Raw genomic sequence first — 23,084 nt, 5'->3', positions numbered from 1 at the left:
GCTGCACTTTAACCACCTCACGCTTCCCTTTGATATGCAGCACGCTCTATGATATTTTGTCTAATTAAGGGCACCCTCTCTCCAACAATAACAATAAATAATTCATTAATAATGATGATGAATAGAATCATTTGTATGTGTGCATGTATACCAGACTGTTTCATTCTAGGCTCAATTTTAGGAATCACACAAAAATGCTCAAAATCTCAAAATAAGTGTTTGTATTGAATGCATAGTAGATATAGCACTATCAAGTGATCGAAGCAGTGATGAAGAAAACACAAAACGCTAGATGACTTCCAATGAGGCAAGTTTTGAAAGGACACGTGTCGGATTTCCTTTAAAAATAAGCTATTTATGTTTTGTGCAGTGTTTGGATGACAAAGTTCTATTTAGCATTTGAAGTTTCTAGGTTCAATTCTTTTTTAAGAGAAAAAGACACATTCAGAAATGAAGATAACCGAGGTACAACTCTGACAGTGAAACTTCAGATAAGGTCAGGTAGACCTGACCTAGAGGTTTGGACATTAAGAGAGAGGACAGACAATGGACATGAATCCACTTGGCCTTACAAGAGAGTTGGCCAACTTGCTACAGGAACACTCGATGAGACATCACTCATACCACTCTTAAATGAACCGCAGAAGACAATAATATTCCATTTAGCATTGGTCTTGATTCGGAATAATACAGTTTTAGAAATGGTATCATGGGATGAACTGATTCATTTTTGGCTTCCCCTTTTTTTTTCTTTTTTTTTAAGCATTTGCTTGTTGACAGGAAACTTTGAGTGTGAAAGGAAAAAGGACAAATGTTCATCCACTTACAAACCAGTTTGACTGCAATAACAATAAGAGCCATCATAGTAATGCAGATGGCAGACGAAGACTTGTGATCGCAACATCCTAAATGCTCATTTATAATTGAAATGTTGTTTATTTGTGCGGATCATCACTTTGATAGTTCATCATGCTTTAACCGCAGTTATTCAAATTAAACTGTAAATGAAGCTTAATAATTTATTGAGATAAGTTAAATTATTAAAAAATATGTAAAATTGAATACTGTGAACCAGCATCACAACTCCTCATATATTTTCTAGCTTTTGAATGAATGTTTTGATGTAAAATCAATATGTAGACTGTACATATGTCCTGTTTTTCGTAGTAAGGTGCTATAGATATAAAAGGGCCTCATGGCAGAAGCAAATTCGTTTTTTTGATTACAATTTGTTTTGATATACCTTTTCTGGGACTCTTGGATAATTCACATTAGAATAAGAGTTCCATGTGTTGATTTGAGTGAATCTTATATTGATCTTGGACTCTATTTTTGTCATCAGTATGTGTCTGTTTAAGGGCTGCACGATGTATCGAAAATATTGTATAAATCAAGCATTTGGCACGACCTTAAATACACACTTCGACCAATCAGTGTCACATTCTGTAAAGTTGTCAATTTGTACTTCTATGTCTTGTTGTCGTTTACACCTCTGTCTGTCTGGAGCTGTGCGGCGCAGCTTGCTATGCTCGGTTGCTATGGCGACGCGTCTTGCCGGCGCCTACTTCAGTATATACACGGAAGTAAGACTAACTTATGAGCACTACTTAAACGCGACTGATCCAGTCAGCAGTTCATGTCTTTCAATCCTCTTTGCTAAAGAAACATATTGTAAATACTTTTCTTCTCGTCTCAGCTTTCAGCGGGTTTTTTTCCGGCACCGAAATGCGGAAATAAACGAAAGGGAAATATTGCATCGTTTTCCTTGTCTAAACCCCGGACCTCCTCTACAGTACTCACTCCTGCGCGTGCATTCTTTTGTACAAAATTCTCCACCTCCATGGGTATAAAAAAAAGCAGGTGTCACAGCTGGCTGGAGGAGGAGTGAAGCCATTATTACGTCATAAAAGACTCCACTCTGGTAACCTCTTGTTCGCTGAGATTTGCTGTAGGTTCAAAACATGGTCATGATGAGGGACTTACTGCATCTTGGAGTGGAAGATACAACATTTGAAACAGTTGGGTTTTCACATTAGTTCCCCTTTAAGACATGATTTATTTATGTTCCAAACTGAGCATGGTCTGCCTATTATGTATCTTATGTAAACATTTTAAATAAATAAGCAAAAGAGGTTATTTTGAGGCCATTTAAAGGAAGGGAGTTAGTATCAGCTTGAAAGAGTTTACCCATCATGGCCAGTTTTCAAGCTTTTATCAACATGTATTAATTGACTTAAATTTTGTCAAAAAAGATATCTTTGTTTACTCCCTCTTTTTTCTTTATTTCCCTGCCCTGATGGTTCATACATTATGCATTGTTTTCCTCAACTGATGCCTCCTTTGGTTGTAGGACGGGCTATAAATTAATTATTCTGGAAACAGATGAGGCAAACGCAGTGAAACTCGCTCCCTCGCTCTCTTGGGCTCTCTGTCTCAGTTTCATCTTGTGGTGCTTGTTTTTATCTGTATCATCCTCCTTGTATTGATCGCTCATCTGTATTCATCAAAGGAATGAGGGAGCCGAGCCAATAATGCATGGCTGATATCCTGTGAGCGAAAGTGAGGCCCTTTGGCAAGAAAACTATACTTTTAAAAACCAAAGTATCTAAAAATACTCCGTCCTTAAAATATTCACCACGGCTAATTCCGTAATGTGTCAGTCAAGAAAGTGCTGGGTCAGTGGCACGAAACCCGATAATTAATCTTCCTTATCTAGGCCAACTCACCATCGTGGTTACACACCGTTTGTTTTTATTGTGTGTCATGACTTTGCGTAGGTACGATCGTCACAGAAGATGTGACCACTCTTCCGTCAACTGTGAGAAAAATAAAATATTTGAGCTCTTCCACTGCATGGAGTTGAACGCCGTCGGCTTAATACTGTCTAGCTCCTTTCTGCGTGCTTCAACACTTCCATGATATTTCTGACAAGAAAGTGTCTAGGACTGCATGCACCGAGTGTCAGAGCAGTGGAATTATGAGGTGGATCATTTCGATAACAAAGCCAACTTCTGATTAAACAAGGTCTGGTGCAGTGCTCTGGGAAATGTTGGCTTAAAACAAGAACCACTGGAGTGAAACTGCTGATTATACTTGTGTAACCACCAGATAACTGGCTTGGTTGATCAGACACAATGATAAAAGGCATTCTGAAGCAGACAACCCCAGCTGTGTTTCTTTCTCACTCCCCCCCAATGTAATTACATCTAAGCAACCTTTGCTTCCCGCCTGGACAAGTGAAATGTCAGGGGTGTGATCTCTCTCTGACACTTTGGTGGTTTGAGCTGCCTTTGGGTTGTATGTGCTTTGGTTGTTGGACACGCCCTCAGATATGGCTGTACTCTCATATTTATTTTATATTTCAGTCACGTTGAATTAAACTATTTTCTCTATTTTCAATGAACAGGTAAATATTTAGCTCATTAAGGTATCAAAAAAAGAAGAAGGTAAGATTGAAAAAGTGCATATCTTAGTCTGGTAAGTGGCTTCTGGTTGTGCTGTTGCAATATGCCATTATTTTAAAAAAGTACGAAAGCTTGACTTTCTATCTTATAGAATCACAGTTGTTCACATTATTTTTGCAACATGTTTTTCAAACAATTGCGATCATCTCTAATCGTTCATACTCCATTTACTTTATGTATAAATTTAATAATATGATGTTTTTCATTCTGTTTTAAGTGGATCACACTTGCCTTTCTATATTCAAGAACAGTAATAATTCAAGATATCTATAACTTAAGTCCCATGATCTTTTTGTAATCAAGGGTTCTGAAACCCTGTTGTGTCATGGCATCACTTCACAAAAAGTCTAAATCTTTCCTGACACGGCTGGAATAAGCTCACGATCCACAAACAATGGCCTGCAGCGGCACTTTCTGAAATAGAATACATTTGTTGGAGGTGGACCGGCCTTTCACTTACTAGAGATGTTTGCTCATGTAATGAAAAGTGAGTCAGAGAACAAACCTCTGGCATCTTGTCAGGAGAGGTTTATTTAATGCTTAATCATAATCTCTGTTGCAATATAAGCAAGGTATCAGATCTAAGTAAGGGGATGGAGCTGCTTAATAATAATGAAGTATATTTCTCTGTCTGCCTGACTTTGGTCCAATATATAAGATGACTCTGCACTTTAGTTGATGTCCATGTTTTCGAGTTGTAACTCATATCGTACCGTCTCTGTGCTTCTTGTCTCGTGGCAGAGAATCGTGTTTCTCCTGAGAGTTAAGTGTTTATTCCTCGCTCTCCTGCCAATGGCACAGCTGTGTACGGGCAATGCTGGGTCTTAATTGATGATGCTTAGAGCTCACTTGAGAATTTCCGATGTGTCTGCAATCTGTCTCTCCTATGTCTGTGCATGTTCAGTGTGAGTGTCAACATCTTGCTGTGTTCAATTGACATTACTGTAGATACAAAAGCCTCCGTAAACACGTATTTTACAATTGTAACGCAAGCAAGCGATGAGCCTTGACTGCTTGAAAATGGAAATAAAATCAGTCAACGTTACATCATAACCGGTCCAACATTTTAACTGCACGGAGGTGATCATGTGGGTAGGCGGCATATTATAGATTTGAAATGTAGGGTTTTTGTGTCTGCTGATGTCTTGATATCTGTTTAAAACGAAAGTTACATATGTAACTACGGTTCTATGAGTCCCGGATGACCGCCAGAGGCGGTGCTTCAAGCACTGAATGTATGCATCTTGCGCATGCGCAGTTCGAGTTTAATACCAACAAAGTCACCTGTGACCCCTGATGACCCGGAAGGGTATATCTTCCGGTGACATCAGAGGATCTGTTCCTGCAGAATCTTCTCGCGAAATCACAAGGATTCTGAGTGACAGAACGCTCTGGCGGTCATCCGGGACTCATAGAACCGTAGTTACATATGTAACTTTCGTTCTATTTCGTCCCTACTGACCGCCAGAGGCGGTGCTTCAAGCACTGGATGACCCATAACAACAAGGTCACAAAGAATCCTAGTACATACACCTCATTGAGGGGAAGCAACAGAGTCGGGCAACCGGACCACACCTCATGGATGAGGAGTGGCGACGTTCACCCGATAGAACCTGAAAAAAGTGCTTGGTGAGGCCCATGATGCTGCCTCACAGATGTCCCCTAGGGGTACCCCACGTAGGGCTGCCCATGACATAGACATCGCTCTGGGAGAGTGGCACCTCACCCCGAATGGCAGGGGGTGACCACTTCCTTTATATGCGTGGGTAAACACATCCACGATCCAGTGAGACAGTCGCTGTTTGGAAAGAGCACAGCCTTTCCTAGGGCCACCATAGCAAATGAAGAGCTGGTCCGACCGTCTTATACTTGCGGTTGCAGCTACATAGGTTCTTAGAGCCCGCACAGGGCACAACAGTCCAAACGCGTCTTCCCCTTCCGGGGGAATAAGTTGTGCCACTTGAATGGGACGGTTGAGGTTTGATAATGACCGAACCTTTGGGAGAAAAGCCATATTTGGCCAGAGGGTAACCCCTGAGCAGTCTGAGCTCCACCGCAGACATGACTCACTCACAGACAGGGCATGTAGTTCCCCAATACGCTTCACTGAAGCAATGGCAAGGAGAAAAGCAGTCTTAGCAGAAACCCACTTCAGCTCTGCCTGAGCCAGGGGTTCACAGGGAGGCAGACACAAAGCGTCGAGCACCAGGTGCAAATCCCATGCTGGGGCACGCTGTGTGCGTGAGGGGCGTAATCGCCACGCGCCCTTTAGAAAGGGGGACACTAGTCTGTGGGACCCCACTGTGTTATCATCTACCCGAACATGTCGAGAGGAAATGGCTGCCGCGTATACTCTCAGTGTAGCAGGAGACCGGCCACTGTCCAATAGTGACTGGAGGAACTCCAGAATCTTTGGGGCTGAACAGTGCACAGGGTCCTCACCCCTGTCTGAACACCATGCAGCTAACAGTTGCCATCTATTTGAATACTGCGGCCGTGTAGAAGGCGCCCTGGCGTTTAGTATAGTGTCGCAGACAGCATCTGAACACTGCGTCAGAAGCGGGTTGGGCCCTGCAGCGGCCAGACCCAGGTTGCAGGTGAAGAGGGTCGGGACGCCAAATCTGGCCCTCTAGCTGAGACAGGAGATCCTTCCTGTCGGGGAGGCGCCATGGTGAGCTGCGGCAGAGCCTGCGCAGCAGTGGAAACCATGTTCTCCCTGGCCAGAAGGGGGCTACCAACAGCAGCCTGTGACCCTGATGGAGGACCCCCTGTAGTGTTAAGAATATCAGAGGGATTGTAGGGAAAGCATAGAGGAGACCTTCTGGCCAGTCGTGCGCAAGAGCATCCTGGCTCAGAGGACTGCTTTCCTCTTCAGGGAGAACCAGAGGGGGCAATGGGTCGACTGCTCTGTGGCAAACAGATCTACCTGTGCTCTGCCGAAGATGTCCCAGATATTGAGCACCACCTCTGGATGAAGCCGCCACTCCAATGGAGGCTTGCCTCGGGAGAGCAGGTCTGTGACCTGACTCTGGTCCCCGGGCAAAAACATTGCTCTCAGGCTGGCCAGGCGTGGAGCCGCCCACAGTAGGAGGTCCCGGGATGCTTGCAACAGCTGTGCAGACCTGGTGCCCCTCCTGGTGGTTTATATGTGATACGGTCGACACATGTATGACCGCACAAGCACATGTTGCCCTCTCGGTAAGGGAAGAAAGTACTGCAGGGCCATATACATAGCTCGTAGCTCTAGTACATTTGATGTGCTCCGAGCAATCTCGAGCAGACCACAGCCCCTGGGCTGTATGGTTTGCCAAACTGCACCCCACCCTGAGGGGAGGCGTCTGTTGTGATGGCCTCTCGACGGAATGCAACCGAACCCATCTGCACGCCTTGGAGGAGAAAGGTCTCTCTCCACGGAGCCAGGGCAAGGAGGCAACGGTGTGACACCTTGAGTCTCCTGTGCCGGTGCCACCTGGCATCCAGGTGAAAGTTGTTCAGCCACCTCTGAAGGGGGCGTAGCAACAACAGCCCCAAAGGGACCACGGTGGCGGCAGCCGTCAGTTTGCCTAGGAGTCGCAGAAACTCCACGTAATGCAGCCACATGCCCCTGCGGAAGAGGGAAGGAGGCGGAGGATGTCGTCCACCCGCTGTGGTGAAGGGCAGGCTTCCGTTGAGACTGTATCGAGTGTCATCCCGAGAAAAAATGTGCTCTGCTAGACTAGGGAACTCCTTGAAGAGTTGACCCTGAGAGCTAGTCGAGACACATGGGAAAGAAGGCTTGTGGTGTCCAGGGTCACCAGAGACCGGGACAGAGCACAGATAAGCCAATCGTCTAGGTAGGGCAGAATCTTCATGCCCTGCGACTGCAGGGGCGAGAGGGTTGCCATCACAACCCTGGTAAGGAACCCGCGGCGAAAGGGAGAGGCCGAACGGGAGCACCCTGAACTGAAAATGACGTCCCTGAAAGGCGAACCTCAGGGACCGTCTGTGGTGTTGTGCTATGGGCACATGAAGTAAGCGTCCTTCAGGTCTACTTAACTAAGCCACTCCTCTCTGGAAACAGCTCGCAGAACCTCTGCAGGGCTGAGCATGTGGAATTTCAAGACCTTCAGGAACTTGTTGAGTCCCCTCAAGTTGAGGATAGGACGGAGTCCGCCATCTTTCTTGTTACCAGAAAGTAAGTCGAGTAGACCCCTCCTGGTTGTAACAGGGGATCTATCTGCTCGATTGCACCCTTGTCCAGGAGGACGGACACCTCCTGGTTGAGGGTTCGGGCTTTGCCGGGTCGCGTATGATGGTCATCTTGACCAGGCCAACGGTTGGGGGCCGGCGTCGGAACTGAAGTTGTACCCATTGGTCAACTGCTGAGCAGGCTGTGGACCTGTTGAGTTTGTCTGGCTTGGACAGTTCTCTCAAGTGCCTCTAGCGCGGCAGGTCCAAAGAGTTCCCCCCGGTTCCACTGGAACACTGCGGAGGGTTCTCCCGCATGCCTATGCAAATTATGGACGAAGCATCCAGTGGAGTCTCCTGTAGGGATGCTGATAAAGCAAGCACCAGGTGGGGCATAGAGTTACCTATGTGTCGCATTCGTGCCGCTGCCTCATAGGCTTTGGAGAGCAGCTTTTGTCTGCTCAACCGCTGGTATGCGGCCCAATCCAAACTTGGGTGCATGCTGCCTGGCTGCCCGGCTCCGGCCGTCTGAAGTTGCACGAGAGAAGGCTCTGCAACTCCCTCAAATATTCGTCAGATGGAGGCACAGTAAAGTTGGCGGGAGCTGATCCGCGCCTGAAGAGCACTGGCCGAAGCTGGCTGAGCCTGCGGTATATCTAACTGCAGGCGAGCCAGGGCCGTACGAATGACAGCCCCGTTGAGCCTTCTTCAGAACCAGCAGTAGAACTGTGGGCTGAAATACGGGAACCTGCCACGGAGACGTGGGAGGCTACATGCCGTGGCACCACCTCCTCTCCATATTCGGCGAAGTCAGTGGCTGAAGCTGCCATGGGGATTACATCTTCCTCCGGTACCAAGATGGCTGGAGGAGGAGCAGGATCACCCAACTCTTTCCCCGGGCATGAAGCTGCAGTTCATACAGGGATCTTCTGACAGACCTTCCCTCAGATGCTCGAGACCAAGGCATGAGGGACACATATCATGGCCATCCTCAGGCTGCAGGGAAGCCAACAGACTGAGCAAGAGTGGCCGCCAAGCATGTTAGCAACGAGCAAAAGGCCACAGAGAGAAAAAACAACAAACGCTGGGAGCGGGAGCGAAAACACAGCCTTCACCAACGAGTGTTACACATATGAGATAGAATTATCACAAACGCTGGGAGCGGGAGCGAAAACAGCCTTCACCAACGAGTGTCACACATATGAGATAGAAGTATCACAGATGCTGGGAGAGGAAGCGAATACGCAGTCGTCACCAACAAGTGTTACACATATGAGATAGAAGTATCACAGATGCTGGGAGAGGAAGCGAATACGCAGTAGTCACCAACAAGTGTTACACATATGAGATAGAAGTATCACAGATGCTGGGAGAGGAAGCGAACACGCAGTCGTCACCAACAAGTGTTACACATATGAGATAGTAGTATCACGGATGCTGGGAGAGGAAGCGAACACGCAGTCGTCACCAACAAGTGTTACACATATGAGATAAAAGTATCACAGATGCTGGGAGAGGAAGCGAATACGCAGTCGTCACCAACAAGTGTTACACATATGAGATAGAAGTATCACAGATGCTGGGAGAGGAAGCGAATACGCAGTCGTCACCAACAAGTGTTACACATATGAGATAGAAATATCACAGATGCTGGGAGAGGAAGCGAATACGCAGTCGTCACCAACAAGTGTTACACATATGAGATAGAAGTATCACAGATGCTGGGAGAGGAAGCGAACACGCAGCCATCACCAACAAGTGTTACACATATGAGATAGAAGTATCACAGATGCTGGGAGAGGAAGCGAATACGCAGTCGTCACCAACAAGTATAAAAGAATCTACTTCAGTAGCTGAAAAAACAGCAATATAAATGTCGGGAGAGGGAGCGAAAACACTGCCGTCACCAAGAGAAATCAAAATACAACCAAAAGCGATTACAACAGGTTGTACCGATATATAAATATTTATTGTACAATGTTGGGAGAGGGAGCGAAAACACTGCCGTCACCAAGAAATCAAAGTACAACCAAAGTGAGTACAACAGGTTGTACTGGTATTCATTGAATATAAATATAGAGTACGATGTTGGGAGAGGGAGCGAGTACACTTCCGTTCACCGAAATAATCAAAATACAGCCAAAAGCGAGTACAACAGGTTGTACTTATATTCAATGATATATAAATATTTAGTGTACAATGTTGGGAGAGGGAGCGAAAACACTGCCGTCACCAAGAAATCAAAAGTACAACCAAAGTGAGTACAACAGGTTGTACTGGTATTCATTGAATATAAATATAGAGTACGATGTCGGGAGAGGGAGCGAGTACACTTCCGTTCACCGAAATAATCAAAATACAGCCAAAAGCGAGTACAACAGGTTGTACTTATATTCAATGATATATAAATATAGAGTACAATGTCGGGAGAGGGAGCGAGTACACTTCCGTTCACCGAAATAAATCAAAATACAACCAAAGCGAGTACAACAGGTTGTACTGATATTCAATGATATATAAATATAGAGTACAATGTCGGGAGAGGGAGCGAATACACTTCCGTTCACCGAAATAAATCAATACAACCAAAAGCGAGCACAACAGGTTGTACTTATATTCAATGATATATAAATATAGAGTACAATGTCGGGAGAGGGAGCGAGTACGCTTCCGTTCACCGAAATAAATCAAAATACAACCAAAAGCGAGCACAACAGGTTGTACTGATATTCAATGATAAGAAAATTGGTACTCAGCCAAACGATGACGATCTCCGGAAGTGTCCACGGCGAGCCGCTACAACTTCTCCGCGTCAAAAGTTCGTTGCAGTCTCTGGAGGGCGAAAGTTTCGCAGCTCCGACAGAAGTCGCGTGACTACCGGCAACGAAAGAGCTAGTCCTTGAGCTAGCTCGGTGACATGCTACTTGCGCAGCGAGAAGATGAAAAGGAACAGATCCTCTGATGTCACCGGAAGATATACCCTTCCGGGTCATCAGGGGTCACAGGTGACTTTGTTGGTATTAAACTCGAACTGCGCATGCGCAAGATGCATACATTCAGTGCTTGAAGCACCGCCTCTGGCGGTCAGTAGGGACGAAATAGAACTATTTTCATAGATGATCATCTAAAACGAAATATTACCTTCTATTGACAGTTTTCTCTTCAATTTTCAACCTAATATCTATTTTAAACCTGCTATTAGAAAGATGTCTCGAAATAAGTTTTGACATCTTTGTATCGTCTCATTCAGGATATGTGGCTACATTTTCTTTGTCAACCAGGGATATACAACTTATTTCACTTTTTAAAAAAAAACCTTGAAATCCTCAACTCGGGAGCAGAAAACCTGCCATTTCTATTCACTTCTCTCAAAAGGAAGCACGGTCACAGTCATCTGGCCAATAGAAGAAAACTTATCTGTGAGGGCGACAGATTTGGCTTAAGGAATTTTCCACCAGAGTGCTTCGGCAGCTTTGGTGCTGTCGGTGTTTCCCTATCCCTCTGACGGATCACCATATTTCTGTGGTAGCACAACATGTCCTTCTGCTTTCAAATATTGCCTCTTAACCTTGCGTTTGGATGTCGATGAAGAGCTGTATCTTCAATAAATTTATTCATTCGTATTGTGTTTTTATGATTAATAAAGTCTCAATAGATTTCTATATTTTCCGTCTTTTCATGCGTTCGCTTCGCACTACAAAGAGAGTGATCGAATACACTCTCACCTGGAGGCCATTTAAGTAACCAATTAGTATGCATTTGTTTGATGTGACTGTGCTTTGGCAAAATGAAAAGAACCTGCGCTAATTCCTGACAAAGGTTTTTTTTTTTTTTTTAATGTAAAGTGGAAGCTTTATGCCTACAAACGCATAATAGCATGAACTTCATTTTCTTTCTTTACACTTGATGAGGTTCAGGCACCCGTCATTCACACCAGGGGGCCCAGAGAAGCCACGCTTTAATCATTTTAAAGTTAGTGTTTCTGACTAGTCTTCTTCTCTGTGGCTGAACCTCCCACCAAGGCTCAGCGCTGCGATGAAGCTCAAGAATGCTTTGTCATGCTACTCTGAGAGCGTATTATCCAGGACTTCAGTTAGAGCGTTACACTGGCATTCAGAGACGCAGCAGGCTGGATTTTCAAATCACGCTGTATTCATTCTGATGGCAAACCTACAATCTACAAGAATCCGTTAATCCGACTAATTGTAATGGTTAATGTGCACATGTATGGTACATTTAGAATATGCCCACACCAAAACATACCGAACCCGCAGTTCTTTTCAGAGCAACTTTCATAATCAAACTCCAAAATTCAGGCCACAAGGATTGTTTCCCAACACTTTACTTGTGTCGTGGTGTTAGTAGGATTATAGCCTAAGAAGGAGGTAATGTTTCTTATGAAACGGAGCAGCTGCTGAGGAAGTGATTTCCTTCAATTTAAGCATTTTCAGATTTCCTCGTGTAATTATTACGGTACTATTGGCACGCCTCATCTTCCATGTAAAGCCACGAGATTCCTATGTTGTTTTCATGTACATTATGTTGACTTCTTTCTGCGACTGACCGGCGTCCTGTACTCTTGATCAACCACCAACCAGCCGGAAGGTGAAAGTGTAGGTGGGAAGGCAAATGTCTGTGTTAAGATGCGCTAACTCAAAGATGTTATCACCAGTGTTTTCAGAGCAGCACCGTTGAGCCCCACTGGTCAGTTCAGATCCGAGGTCCAAAGCTACACGAATGTGATCATCATTTTGTGCTATTTACTGTGTATTCTGACTCACCAGGATAATTATCGTGGCTGATACCAGGTTTCTTGGGTTTGTTGTGTTGTTACATAGTTTTCCATCAGGGCGTGAGGTTGACGGTCTGTTAATGAGCAGGGCCTGGGTGTCTTGAAGGGTATATGTGAATTGTTCCTGTTCGAATATAAATAAGACGAGTATCAGATTAATCGGCTGTTTACTATTTATGTTTGTATAAAGCCAGTATTTTTTAAGAATTTTGCATTACAGTATTTAACAGGGGTGTGTATTGGCATGAATCTGGCGATACGCTTCGTACCAGTGGAAATATCTGTTCTATCTTTTTTTTCCCCAAACCATTCAAACCAATTAGTTTCATTATTCATTACTACTTCGTAACGGCAGAAAACACAAAAAATCTTGTTCACCTAAAGGGCAGTGCATTTTGGATAAAAGGATTTCCGGTAATCCTCAACGAATTACATTTGTTAAGAAGCCCAGCAGACACTTGTCATTGATATTATGTTCAGCCCTAAATGTGATGTTACTATCCTTCTTTCTTTTGAGGCCAGACTTTCATTAAGCTTTAAGGTTACAGTTTTTCATAATTTCACAGAATATTATTGTTGCCAACGTAAATGCCCTATTCACGCAGGCCCTTTTTCATTTAAATGTTTATTCTTAAAAGATACTGTGTCTATGAACATTTTAGGTCATGTACATTATTGTAAATATGTGTTCGATGGACACAAATGTAACCACACCCTTATCGACCAGATAGTGATGTTGTATACATTATAAGGTTTCTTTTAAATTTTCACAGAATATTATTGTTGCCAAGGTACATGCCCTATTCACACAGGCCGTTTTCAATTAAATGTTTAATTCATTATAATAAAATCCAATTATAAACACACATTTATTTAATATCAACCTAAAGGTCCACTCTCATTTCACATCTGAGTCAACAGTAATGTTTTTATTTGATGAAAGTTATTCCTTCTCAAACAATGAACTGTGTTCTCACTGCTGTTCAAGAGCTCGCCCAGTTTGTCTTCTCCCCGGCTCTCAGAATCCCCCTTTTCTTTCTCCCTGTCCCCGTCTTATGCCAGTTTTGAAGCCTGCTGTCTCTGCAGAGTACAGTGGGGGAAAGATTAGCCAGCTTCTGACTGACCTCCCCAGCTTAGAGGCGGCTTTAGGGGGAGCTTGCATAGTAGAACACTCAGGGCTGTGTGGGATTTTGCACAAACCGGAGTTTGAGTTCTTGTAGCAAGTAATGTGTGCTGCTTTCAATAGTGAAACGGGGGAAGAAAATACTCGGTGCAATCTGTCCAGAATGTTAATGTAGCAATGTTTCATGTAGATGGTGTAAACTCTATGTCACTGTATTAGACGCTCGTTCTATGGCCATTACAGTTACTGATACTTTTACTACCCCCGACTTAAAAAAGCATTATTTAAAATATTTCCTGGGGTTTCTAAGTATGAGCAGGTTCATGCATCATGAAGGGGAATCCCCAGGACTCGCCTGTAAAAAAAAAAAGAAAAAAAAAAGACATATTAAGACCTTCAGCAGGCTGAAGTCTAACAAGTTGCTCAGAGTTAAATCTCAGTGTGCAGAGCTCTGTAGTTCATTAGTTTTCTCTGGAGTCCAACTTTGTGATGTTTGGAGTATCATAGTAACTCTCCAACTATAGCATAAAAAGAAGATGTTTTATCATTCCTATTGACTATGGTTCGATTGGACTCGTGGTTCTATGAGGTTGAAGTCCTGCTTATTTCTCATTGAAAGCTGCCACTTAAACCAGCTGACTTGTCACGACAGGTCACAAATTGTGAAGATTTTCAAATGTTTCTTACTCTCCATCTATTCTAAAAGTGAAGGAATATCTGTTACAGAGTAAACTATACATGATGATACGTTCGGCATGTTTTCTCAGCTATGAACTTTCAAAATAATGCTGATTTAGATGGAAATACTTCAACATACAACACTTCCATACCATAAGGTTTTTGTTTAAGTCAAAGATAAATTATAACCATCTTTATTAAAATGTGCCTTCATATTACTTTATATTGACGTATACAGAGATGGAAGCTTTCTTCTTATCTTTATTTTTTGGAAAGCTGAAATTTAAATAAAACTATTATTCACTTTTTTGCATCTGGACTACAAACTGTATTGTCCCAATTGATATCTTTTTAGAGACACGTTTCCCTCAAGTGCTGTAATAATTGAGATGTCACTACTACTGTGTGTTTCTAGCATCATCCACATTTTCCCTGTGTTGTGATGATTTTGCTGTATTCAGCTTTTCTTTTAAAAATTGCCCACAGAAGACCAGTTTTATTGTCATCTGGCAATTGGCCTCCTTTTTTTTTACGCCTCTTTCTCTATTTCTGTCTCTCACACCACCTACTGTGTGTTTCTTTCCCTGTTTTCAACTTTTCTGTGTCATTGCTGCTCAAACTCACACAGCTCCTTTAAGAACCGTGACTGGGTCAGAGAAACACAACCTTTTGCTGGTTAGCTTATGAACCTTTTGAAGTAGTAAATGGTTTGACAGAGAGTGATTACTTTGTATATCAAAATGGTGCAAGTACAAGAGTAAACAAACTGATGTCTTCCTCTTACAATGCTTTTGATCTAATACTGCAGTACAGGATCGTCATATGAACTCTGTCTTTTCAATACTTTCTAAAATGAAGAAAGTTAAGTGTATCTTTTTTTGTCTTTCAGAGGAAATCAAAGAAGAGTCTGAAAAGTTAAGGTAAGCTCTAAAGATCACACTCAATTATTTATGTTTTTTATTTCATGGCCATTTGGTTGTGTTTGGTTATTTGACATCTATTTTACTTTTGGTTCAGATGGACAGGAGATAAAAAGGTTTTGCATTTAAAGGAGTTTATTGAACTCAAATTTAGGTGTCACTGGATTTTGCACTCGAGCTATTGTGAAGGTTTGTGTGCAACGCATGGCGTTGTCAGGCATGTGGACAACATTCTCTGGCCTCCTTATTAAGGCTTTCTTTATGGGGCTCTCTCCAAGCTGAGCATGTTTTTGTGAAAGAGAGTGAGGGTAGGAGGGAGAGATTTTCGTTGCCAAGTAACGTGGAAGTGGAATCAAACACAGCGTCACCTTCTCTTTGAAATCCTGTCTTTGCCCCTGCTTAAAGAACACAAAAGATGATGCTCACCACTACAGTCTTGCGCTCAGAAGATACTGTGTCTGTGGACACTTTAGGTCGAACTTGTACATTATTGCAAATATGTGTTAGATGGACACAAATCTAACCACACCCTTATCTACCAGATACATTATGAGGTTTCTTTTAAATTTTTAATCCTATTTTGTTGGCAATGCTTGGTGTGTGTTGATGTGTTTTATACATTCTGGGAAGTCTTTAGGCTTAAGTGTCTAATTGTATCCGTCTTATCTGGGAGTCTACTTATTGGTTTTCTCTTTTTGTGAGTATCAGGAATCTTTAAATTCAACACATTTCCAACCTTCAGGTCTGTAATTTTTCAATCCATTATATGGATAAAAAGCGCCTAAGAGTGATCAAACCAGGGGATAGCTACGACCCCATTACATTCCTCCAGAGTGAGGTATCTTTTTTTATCTTCTCTCCAAATAAAACAAATGTAGACCTTTCAGTTTGTGCTGTTCCAAATGCTAAGTGAAGCTCATGATATTAGTTCTACCATGAGTTGTCCGTTAAAATATTCTGGATGAGATTTGAGTGATCAGTTTAAGGAATATTGTTTGTTGAAGTCCCGTCTCCAATGTGACGTTGCTGTCCAAGCAATGTGATATCATGTTTATTACATTTTATAAGCATTGACTTCCTTTCTTAGTACCAATATATGTGTCGCTTTATATCAAGTGTTCACGTAGATCCGGTGATGAGAGCAAACATAAGAGAAATAAATAATAATTCATTTTGGTATATGACAGAAACATTTGTGGCTCTTTCTCTGTGTCCTTACATCACCTCTTCTTCTTATTCCCTTTCCTTCCAAGAGATAGTTTTCCTTTTTTTTAAAAGCCATTTTTTAAAATTCCAATTGCATAATTCAACGTCCTAGTTTGTTGTATTTTCTTGTCTGTATGACATCTTCGTGGCTATGATTCACATGTTCTTCATCATCATTCCTCTGTAACGGCTCAAGTCATCCATATTTTCCCTGCCAGAGCAGAAACAATGAAACCTCTCCCGCTCTGTCCGCCTCCCTCCTTGTTTCTCTCCCCTCCTCCATCAAGAATATTTGGGTGTGGTAAAAAGGAGGCTTAAGACACACAACATGACTGAAAACACTGATCTATTTATAATGTCTGATCTGTTTTTGTTGTTCTTAATACCGCTAAATAGATTTATATTTATTTCCTGGACTAAAAGATGCTCAATGTTGACACAAACATGTATTTGGAAATCCCTATGTTTGTAATGTTTTCCATTTCTAGCTTGTTTTAGCGATGATAATAATGTAAAATAATAAATAAAGCGGGAACAAAGCAGGCTACATCTTTCAGCACTGGTGATTCATTGGCACTCAATTCTCAACATCTCATGTTTCAACCAGTTTTTGTTATGAAATGTACTCTGCAATTTTCTACATTAAGCGTCTGTTGTTAATGTTTTCTTGTCCTGTGTCTTTCATGAATCATTTTCTTATTCAAATGCAACAAATGTCAGCAGTAACTGAAGGTCTTTTATTGCCATGTAGTGAATCAACCAGTTTTATTATCATTAAGATCGTGTCGGTTAGCACAAAGAAATACCAGAAGTCGCAAAGGAAGGCGCTTTTACATGTTTTTATGTTCTTAGTCACAGATCTTGCCTTGTAGGAAGAAAGTTGTCTGATTTTCATTATGGCAATGAAGGATCCTCATTACTTTCTTGTGTATTATTATTATTATTATTTTTCCTCCTAGTCCCCCCAGTGGAGATGGAAAATCAGGTTCCAGCACTTTACCACCAGTCAAGTCCAAGACCAACTTTATCGAGGCTGACAAGTACTTCTTGCCTTTTGAACTGGCTTGTCAGTCCAAATGTCCCCGCATTGTCATCACCTCCCTCGACTGTTTACAGGTCAGTAGTTGGGCAAGTCTTACTGCAGTCCCGCAGATGTTTGTTTCTTCACTAAAGCCAGATAGACAATGAGATTTAATCTGGATGACAATGTCTCCTGGCATCAAAATATACTGTCTGTGTCGCTTCATGTTAACGGGTAAACAGAAACTTTACCAGAATTAGATCAGTTTGTACATGAAAATGGTTCCATGTGTCACCATTGCTTTATGTTCATAGAAACTTATTGCGTACGGCCACCTAACGGGCAGTGCCCCCGACAACACAGCACCGGGCAAGAAACTCATTGACAGGATCATTGAGACGATCTGTGCATGCTTCCAAGGACCGCAGACCGATGAAGGAGTACAACTACAGATCATTAAGGTGTGTTTCTGAACGTTATACAAATGCCTATCCTTACTTTTCTTTGATGATTTTTGTTGTTTACAGGAATTCTAAATAGAATGTGTCTTTTTAAATTCATGGTTGCTAATTTTAGCATATAGAACATTTATGATATATTTCAAAATACATGAATCCCTGCTTCCCCTTTATTAAATTTCCTGTCATCTAGACGTTTTCCATTTTTTCTTCTGGATTATTTGTTGAGCTTTAAGGTCGCTGTTTGTCAGAAAAACATTCCAACAGAAAAGCTTAAACACCATCTGTGTGTGTTACAATATCAAGATTAAAGGTGATCTCCTTTAAACGTTTAATACCTTTCTTTACTCAGCTATATGTATTCAAGTCTTGTGCGTTGTCTTCTGATATTGATTTGACACATGTGGTTGAGTGTGAATGTTTTGTTTGTTTTGTTTGTCGCTGTCAATGATCATTCTAGTTCAAATGCAACCAGATCCCTTCTCTGACACATTGCGTTTGACTTTTCTTTGTCGTTCTTGCAGGCTCTGTTGACAGCAGTCACCTCCCAGCATATAGAAATCCACGAGGGCACTGTTCTGCAGGCGGTCCGTACCTGCTACAACATCTACCTGGCCAGCAAAAACCTCATCAATCAAACCACAGCCAAGGCAACGCTCACGCAGATGCTCAACGTCATATTCGCCCGCATGGAGAACCAAGCAGTATGTTCAAATCAAGCCTTTGTCAGTCATGTCTAGAAGGTGAAGCTACTTGTTTAAGTGGCCCACCTATTGTGTAGAATCCTGTTAACTGGAGCCATCAATCCTTGATGCCGTGTAGTCTGCTGTTTGCTTTGTGTCCAGTCGGACATTGTAGGTGTTGCCGTTTTAAAAGCTTGCTCTAATGTCATCTTTTTCTTTTTGAATGACACTTTTCCCCTCCTCACCTGCTTCCCTCCCTCCCTCCCCTTCTTTCGGACACATAGCTTACAAATCACAAGCTATCTTGGTCTCTGGCCTCCAGAAAGCGTGATCGCCAGGTAAAGCGTGCAGGACTGCCGTGACTTGCCTGATCAGACCTATTAAACTTTCCTCTGTGTTTCTGTGTTTGCGCATTACAATTTTTCTCCATCCTCCCATGCGACGTTTCCTTACTTTTGCTCCTCCACTGCACAGGAGCTGGTATGCTGTGTTCTTCTTCCACCATGTGCTTGTCTTGGCTCTGCTTTCTTGTCCCACTTTGCATTCGAATTCATTTTCATTCCTGGTTAAATTGTGACATGGCAGGTTAGCCACCACGTGTTCATTCCCCACAGAGTTTGGTGCATCAAAATGCCTGCTGTTGAACAGAGAAAGATAGATGAAGGAATGAAGCAGTCGGGTGTAAACAAAAGCCAGACAGGGCGGGTGATGAGGTGGAGTCCTGTTGTGTAGATGCTGCCAAAAGTAGCCTTGTGTTGTTGCACAGTCACACAGATTTGCTGCGTTTGTGAGGCGTTATATCCATCCCACTGCAACTTAGTGTTGTATGATTACACACACACACACACGCACACACTTCTCATCCTTCACTATCCGACTGAGGTGGCATTTAAATAATAAGCTTAGTTTGTTTACGCTGCCTTTGCTGTCCCCTTTAGTTGCTGAGCGCCTCTCTGGCCTTGTAACTTTGTTTCAGACTCAATTCTAATTGCTTTATTTAGAATGTTGTGTCACTGAATTAAGTTGTGTTTAAATGTGGCAGGTTAAGTGTTTCAGTTAAACTATTGTTTGAAGAGGATAATTAAAGTTTATGTTAAATAACATGGACATTTATTGTCACCATCCATTTCCATTGTTCTGCAAATGTTCTTCACTGTTTTTATGCAACTTCCTCTTGTTTTTATAGTGCTCTTTTCACCTGTAGTTACTTTAACCATTTTCCATGGTTTCATTTTTTTTTTTCTAATGCACCTGGATTGAAATTGCACAATGAGCTTATTATTCTAGCCTGGCTGAAATAATCCCCACCGCTACAGTTGTTTGTTGTTTTCTTTGGAGCCTGTGTAACTGCCTTCGTAAACTTTAAGAACCACTAAATCCTTCTACAAAGTCGGTCCTGAATAAGTCACATGATATATTATAAGATAGTATTGTCACAAAATATAAAGTTTTTAGGGTAAATACGAAGCACATTCCTTCTAACATCAGAGACCCAAAATCAATAATTTGGAACATTCTTTCAGGCATAATTGTGCCCAAATGTTTCATGACCCAGTTCAGGCTCCTGGCCAACCAAAATAAAAGAGCCACAGTACTTGACAGAGCTCCATATCGGAGTCAGCGGTAATGTTTGCACACCATGACTCATCATTCAGGTTCCAACTGAGTCATTTTCTACCAGGGATATTTTCAAAGAGTGGCTAAAATAGATGCATATTATAATAGCATTTTAATCTGGACAGTGTGTACCCTAAAACAGTCTTTGCTCTGAGAAACTAAATCTCTTCATTTTCTAAATTGAGTTCTATTTTTTTATGCAATGTAATCTTAACCTGTGTCTTCTCTGTGTGCATGTGTGTCTGTCCTCTTTCTCTGAATGTTTTCACTCCTTCTTTGTGTGTGTATTTTTGTGTGTTTGTGTGTGTTGTCTCACTGACTCCAGTTGCAGGAAGCAAAGCAGTTGGAAAGGGAACGGCATCGACAGCACTCTCCGGTCACACAACAGACTGAGCCAGACTCCCCGCAAACTCCAAACCATCCCTCGGCCAAGGTTCCGACACAAGAAGCCAACGGGCCCTTAACTCCAACGACGCCGACCATTACCAGTCCATCCCAGCCTTCCACGCCTTCCACGCCTGCACCTGAGGATGTCAGCAGAAAGTCTCTGGCTGTCGAACAGGGAGACCAACGCACCATCTATGAAAACCCAGATCCAGAAAACGGTTCCATATTCTGTGTAGCAGAGAATGAGCAAACTGAAGCCGATCAAGCCACAGCAGCCGCTCAGTGTAAGCATTACTGTTGTCAAATATAATTTTAAGGACATTGGGTCAAGATTCTTAATATCCTGGTGTTGTTGTGTTTTGTATGACTTGATTAGCATTTGACAAGAAGAAGATTTTCATTTTTCAACTGTTGATAAAGGCCTTAATGAAGGAATTAGATCAAGATTTGGATCTGATTTGATAAAAGGACTGACTTTATCTTCTTTAAGAGAGGAGTCGGATAAAGGTTTTGTAAATTTTCCTTTTTATATCATCCCTGACTCAGTAATGTCTTTCAACTGCTCAGTCAGTTTTCTTTTCTGCAATTCGTAAATTCAAATTTTGACGTTGTCAACCAGGTTAAATATTGACCTTACAAACTAGTTCCGCTGCCGTCAGGTCTGCTGTAAGTGCTTAACTGGGACAAAATTAACTATACCTTTTCTGCTTTATTGTAAAAATTATCATTCATTTGATACTCCGAGCTGTTCAGTCACCATTAGGATTTTGACTGTTGCTTCTTCTGCAGCTTCCCTGACATATCTGTGTCAATGAACTGAATGAATTTAGAAGTTTTCTTATCACAAACACCATACCAACCAAGCAGCCCACCCTCCCTGCTGTGTATCTAATTCACAAAGAGAGCAATTATTCCATCACCACCATGCTAGTTTCATGCTGGATCGGCAACTCCATAACAACTTACCTTTCCCCTCATTTTCAATTTATTTCAGCGACCCAGCAGCATCCATCTGGTTGTGATGAGGAGCCTGAGGATGAAAGTGGCCCCAACTTTGAGGAGAAGGCTGAGGAGATTGTCCAAAGTATCCTGCAGGAGGTGGTCAATACTGTCGCTGGTGGTAAGTCGACGCTTGATGAACTAATGTGAACTAAGTGAAATTTGCTTAATAGTCATAAACCACAATGATCATTTGTCTGACTGTCCCTGAAGGACTGATCCACCATAAGCCCCACATGTTCAGGTCAATTCATATCCTTCCCCTCTTCTCTGTAACAGGTCATTGCCTGGACCCACCGTCCCTCTGCTCTGACTCAAAGGAGTCGGGCGTGGAAAACGATTCGGCGGAGACGGAGCCAGCTGAAGTGGCGACGGAGGGGACTCAAAGCTCGCTGGAAGACGATGGCACGCTGGGTAGTGACAGCGAGCACGTCCACGCCAACGGCATTCCCGGAACCCCTATTTCTGCCAGCTTCACTCCCTCGCTGCCCGATGATAGGATGTCCATCTCATCTAGTGACACTCAGGTAAGGCATGACTCATTTGAGCCAGATTTTTTTCTCTTTGGATCCAAGTACGGTGTGGCAAGCTGTAACAATGATAGGATTCAAAAGTTATCCTTAGAATCCCGCGCTTAAATTTTCTCTAATGGTAGAATTTGTTGTCGTTTTATATCTAAACTAAGTCGGATTTAAAACTATTTGTATTTCAAATTTCATTCAAGTGTAACATTAACAAGCATGTGTAGTTCACAACCATCCTTCTCTTATACCTCCTGTCTGTGTTGTCTGTGTAGGAATCTGGAGCAGCTTCAGGACAGGCACCCGGCGCCAAGTTCTCTCACATCCTCCAGAAAGACGCCTTCCTTGTGTTCCGCTCACTCTGCAAATTGTCAATGAAGCCGCTCACAGATGGACCTCCTGATCCAAAGTAAGCACTGGTGACACTTGAAGCAGGGGAGTGATAATAATCGAAGCTTGTTTGAAATTCCTGTCGATGTCTCTGTCCGATGATGCTTTAAATCCAGAATTGTTCCTCTTTATGGTCAAAAATGTGTTTTTTTGAAAAGTATCTTAAGTTTTTTTTATAGTGAACAGAAACAAGCCAGATCTGATTCAAAAGTCAAATTGCCTTTCTTTGTAGTCGAGCAAATTTCAGGAAGTAGTTGGGAGATATATCTCATACTCTGCCAAACGACTCCAACAGTGTCTGTTCACCAGATGAAAGCCAATCCAGGGAAGCAGCCAGTCTGAGCACATTGACTGAGAGTATGCTTTTTGAGCGCAAGATTTCAGTGTCCTGCTGCCGCTGAGGAGAAGAAACACAGAGACAAGCTTAGACTGAAAATGAGGAGGTTCTTTGATATACTCTGCTGGGCATCCCTTTGATGGCTTTTCAGATGCTCTTCTTCTCGTGAGAAACTCTATTGTCCTTTATCCACTTATTTACATGGTGTTGATGTATTCATTATTAATATTTGACAACATTAATCACATAGGAACCTAAGGTTTTGTGAAGGAATTTAATTTTACATTATTCAATGTTGACAGACTTGTCCAACGATCAACT

The 23,084-nt window shown here is 42.5% G+C and overlaps 1 protein-coding gene across 2 annotated transcripts in view; it reads left to right on the top strand.

The window, feature by feature from the left end:
* arfgef1 (ARF guanine nucleotide exchange factor 1) overlaps positions 1 to 23,084 on the top strand; it is a 46,651-nt gene that overhangs the window by 4,171 nt on the left and 19,396 nt on the right. The window contains exons 2-10 of one of the 2 annotated variants that reach the window (XM_087788944.1): positions 15,114 to 15,144; positions 17,310 to 17,466; positions 17,686 to 17,832; positions 18,354 to 18,533; positions 18,797 to 18,850; positions 20,455 to 20,800; positions 21,511 to 21,636; positions 21,795 to 22,042; positions 22,312 to 22,445. In XM_087788944.1, the coding sequence (XP_087645070.1) occupies positions 15,114 to 15,144; positions 17,310 to 17,466; positions 17,686 to 17,832; positions 18,354 to 18,533; positions 18,797 to 18,850; positions 20,455 to 20,800; positions 21,511 to 21,636; positions 21,795 to 22,042; positions 22,312 to 22,445 (1,423 nt within the window). The remainder of the gene's footprint in view (positions 1 to 15,113; positions 15,145 to 17,309; positions 17,467 to 17,685; positions 17,833 to 18,353; positions 18,534 to 18,796; positions 18,851 to 20,454; positions 20,801 to 21,510; positions 21,637 to 21,794; positions 22,043 to 22,311; positions 22,446 to 23,084) is intronic. The other variant, XM_087788945.1, reaches the window with a different exon arrangement.

The sequence above is a fragment of the Callionymus lyra genome, chromosome 4 (assembly GCF_982586985.1).
Source record: "Callionymus lyra chromosome 4, fCalLyr1.hap1.1, whole genome shotgun sequence".
In the NCBI taxonomy this organism is placed as follows: Eukaryota; Metazoa; Chordata; class Actinopteri; order Syngnathiformes; family Callionymidae; genus Callionymus; species Callionymus lyra.
The sequence above is the reverse complement of the archived record's forward strand: the minus strand, read 5'-3'. Positions and strand labels throughout refer to the sequence as shown.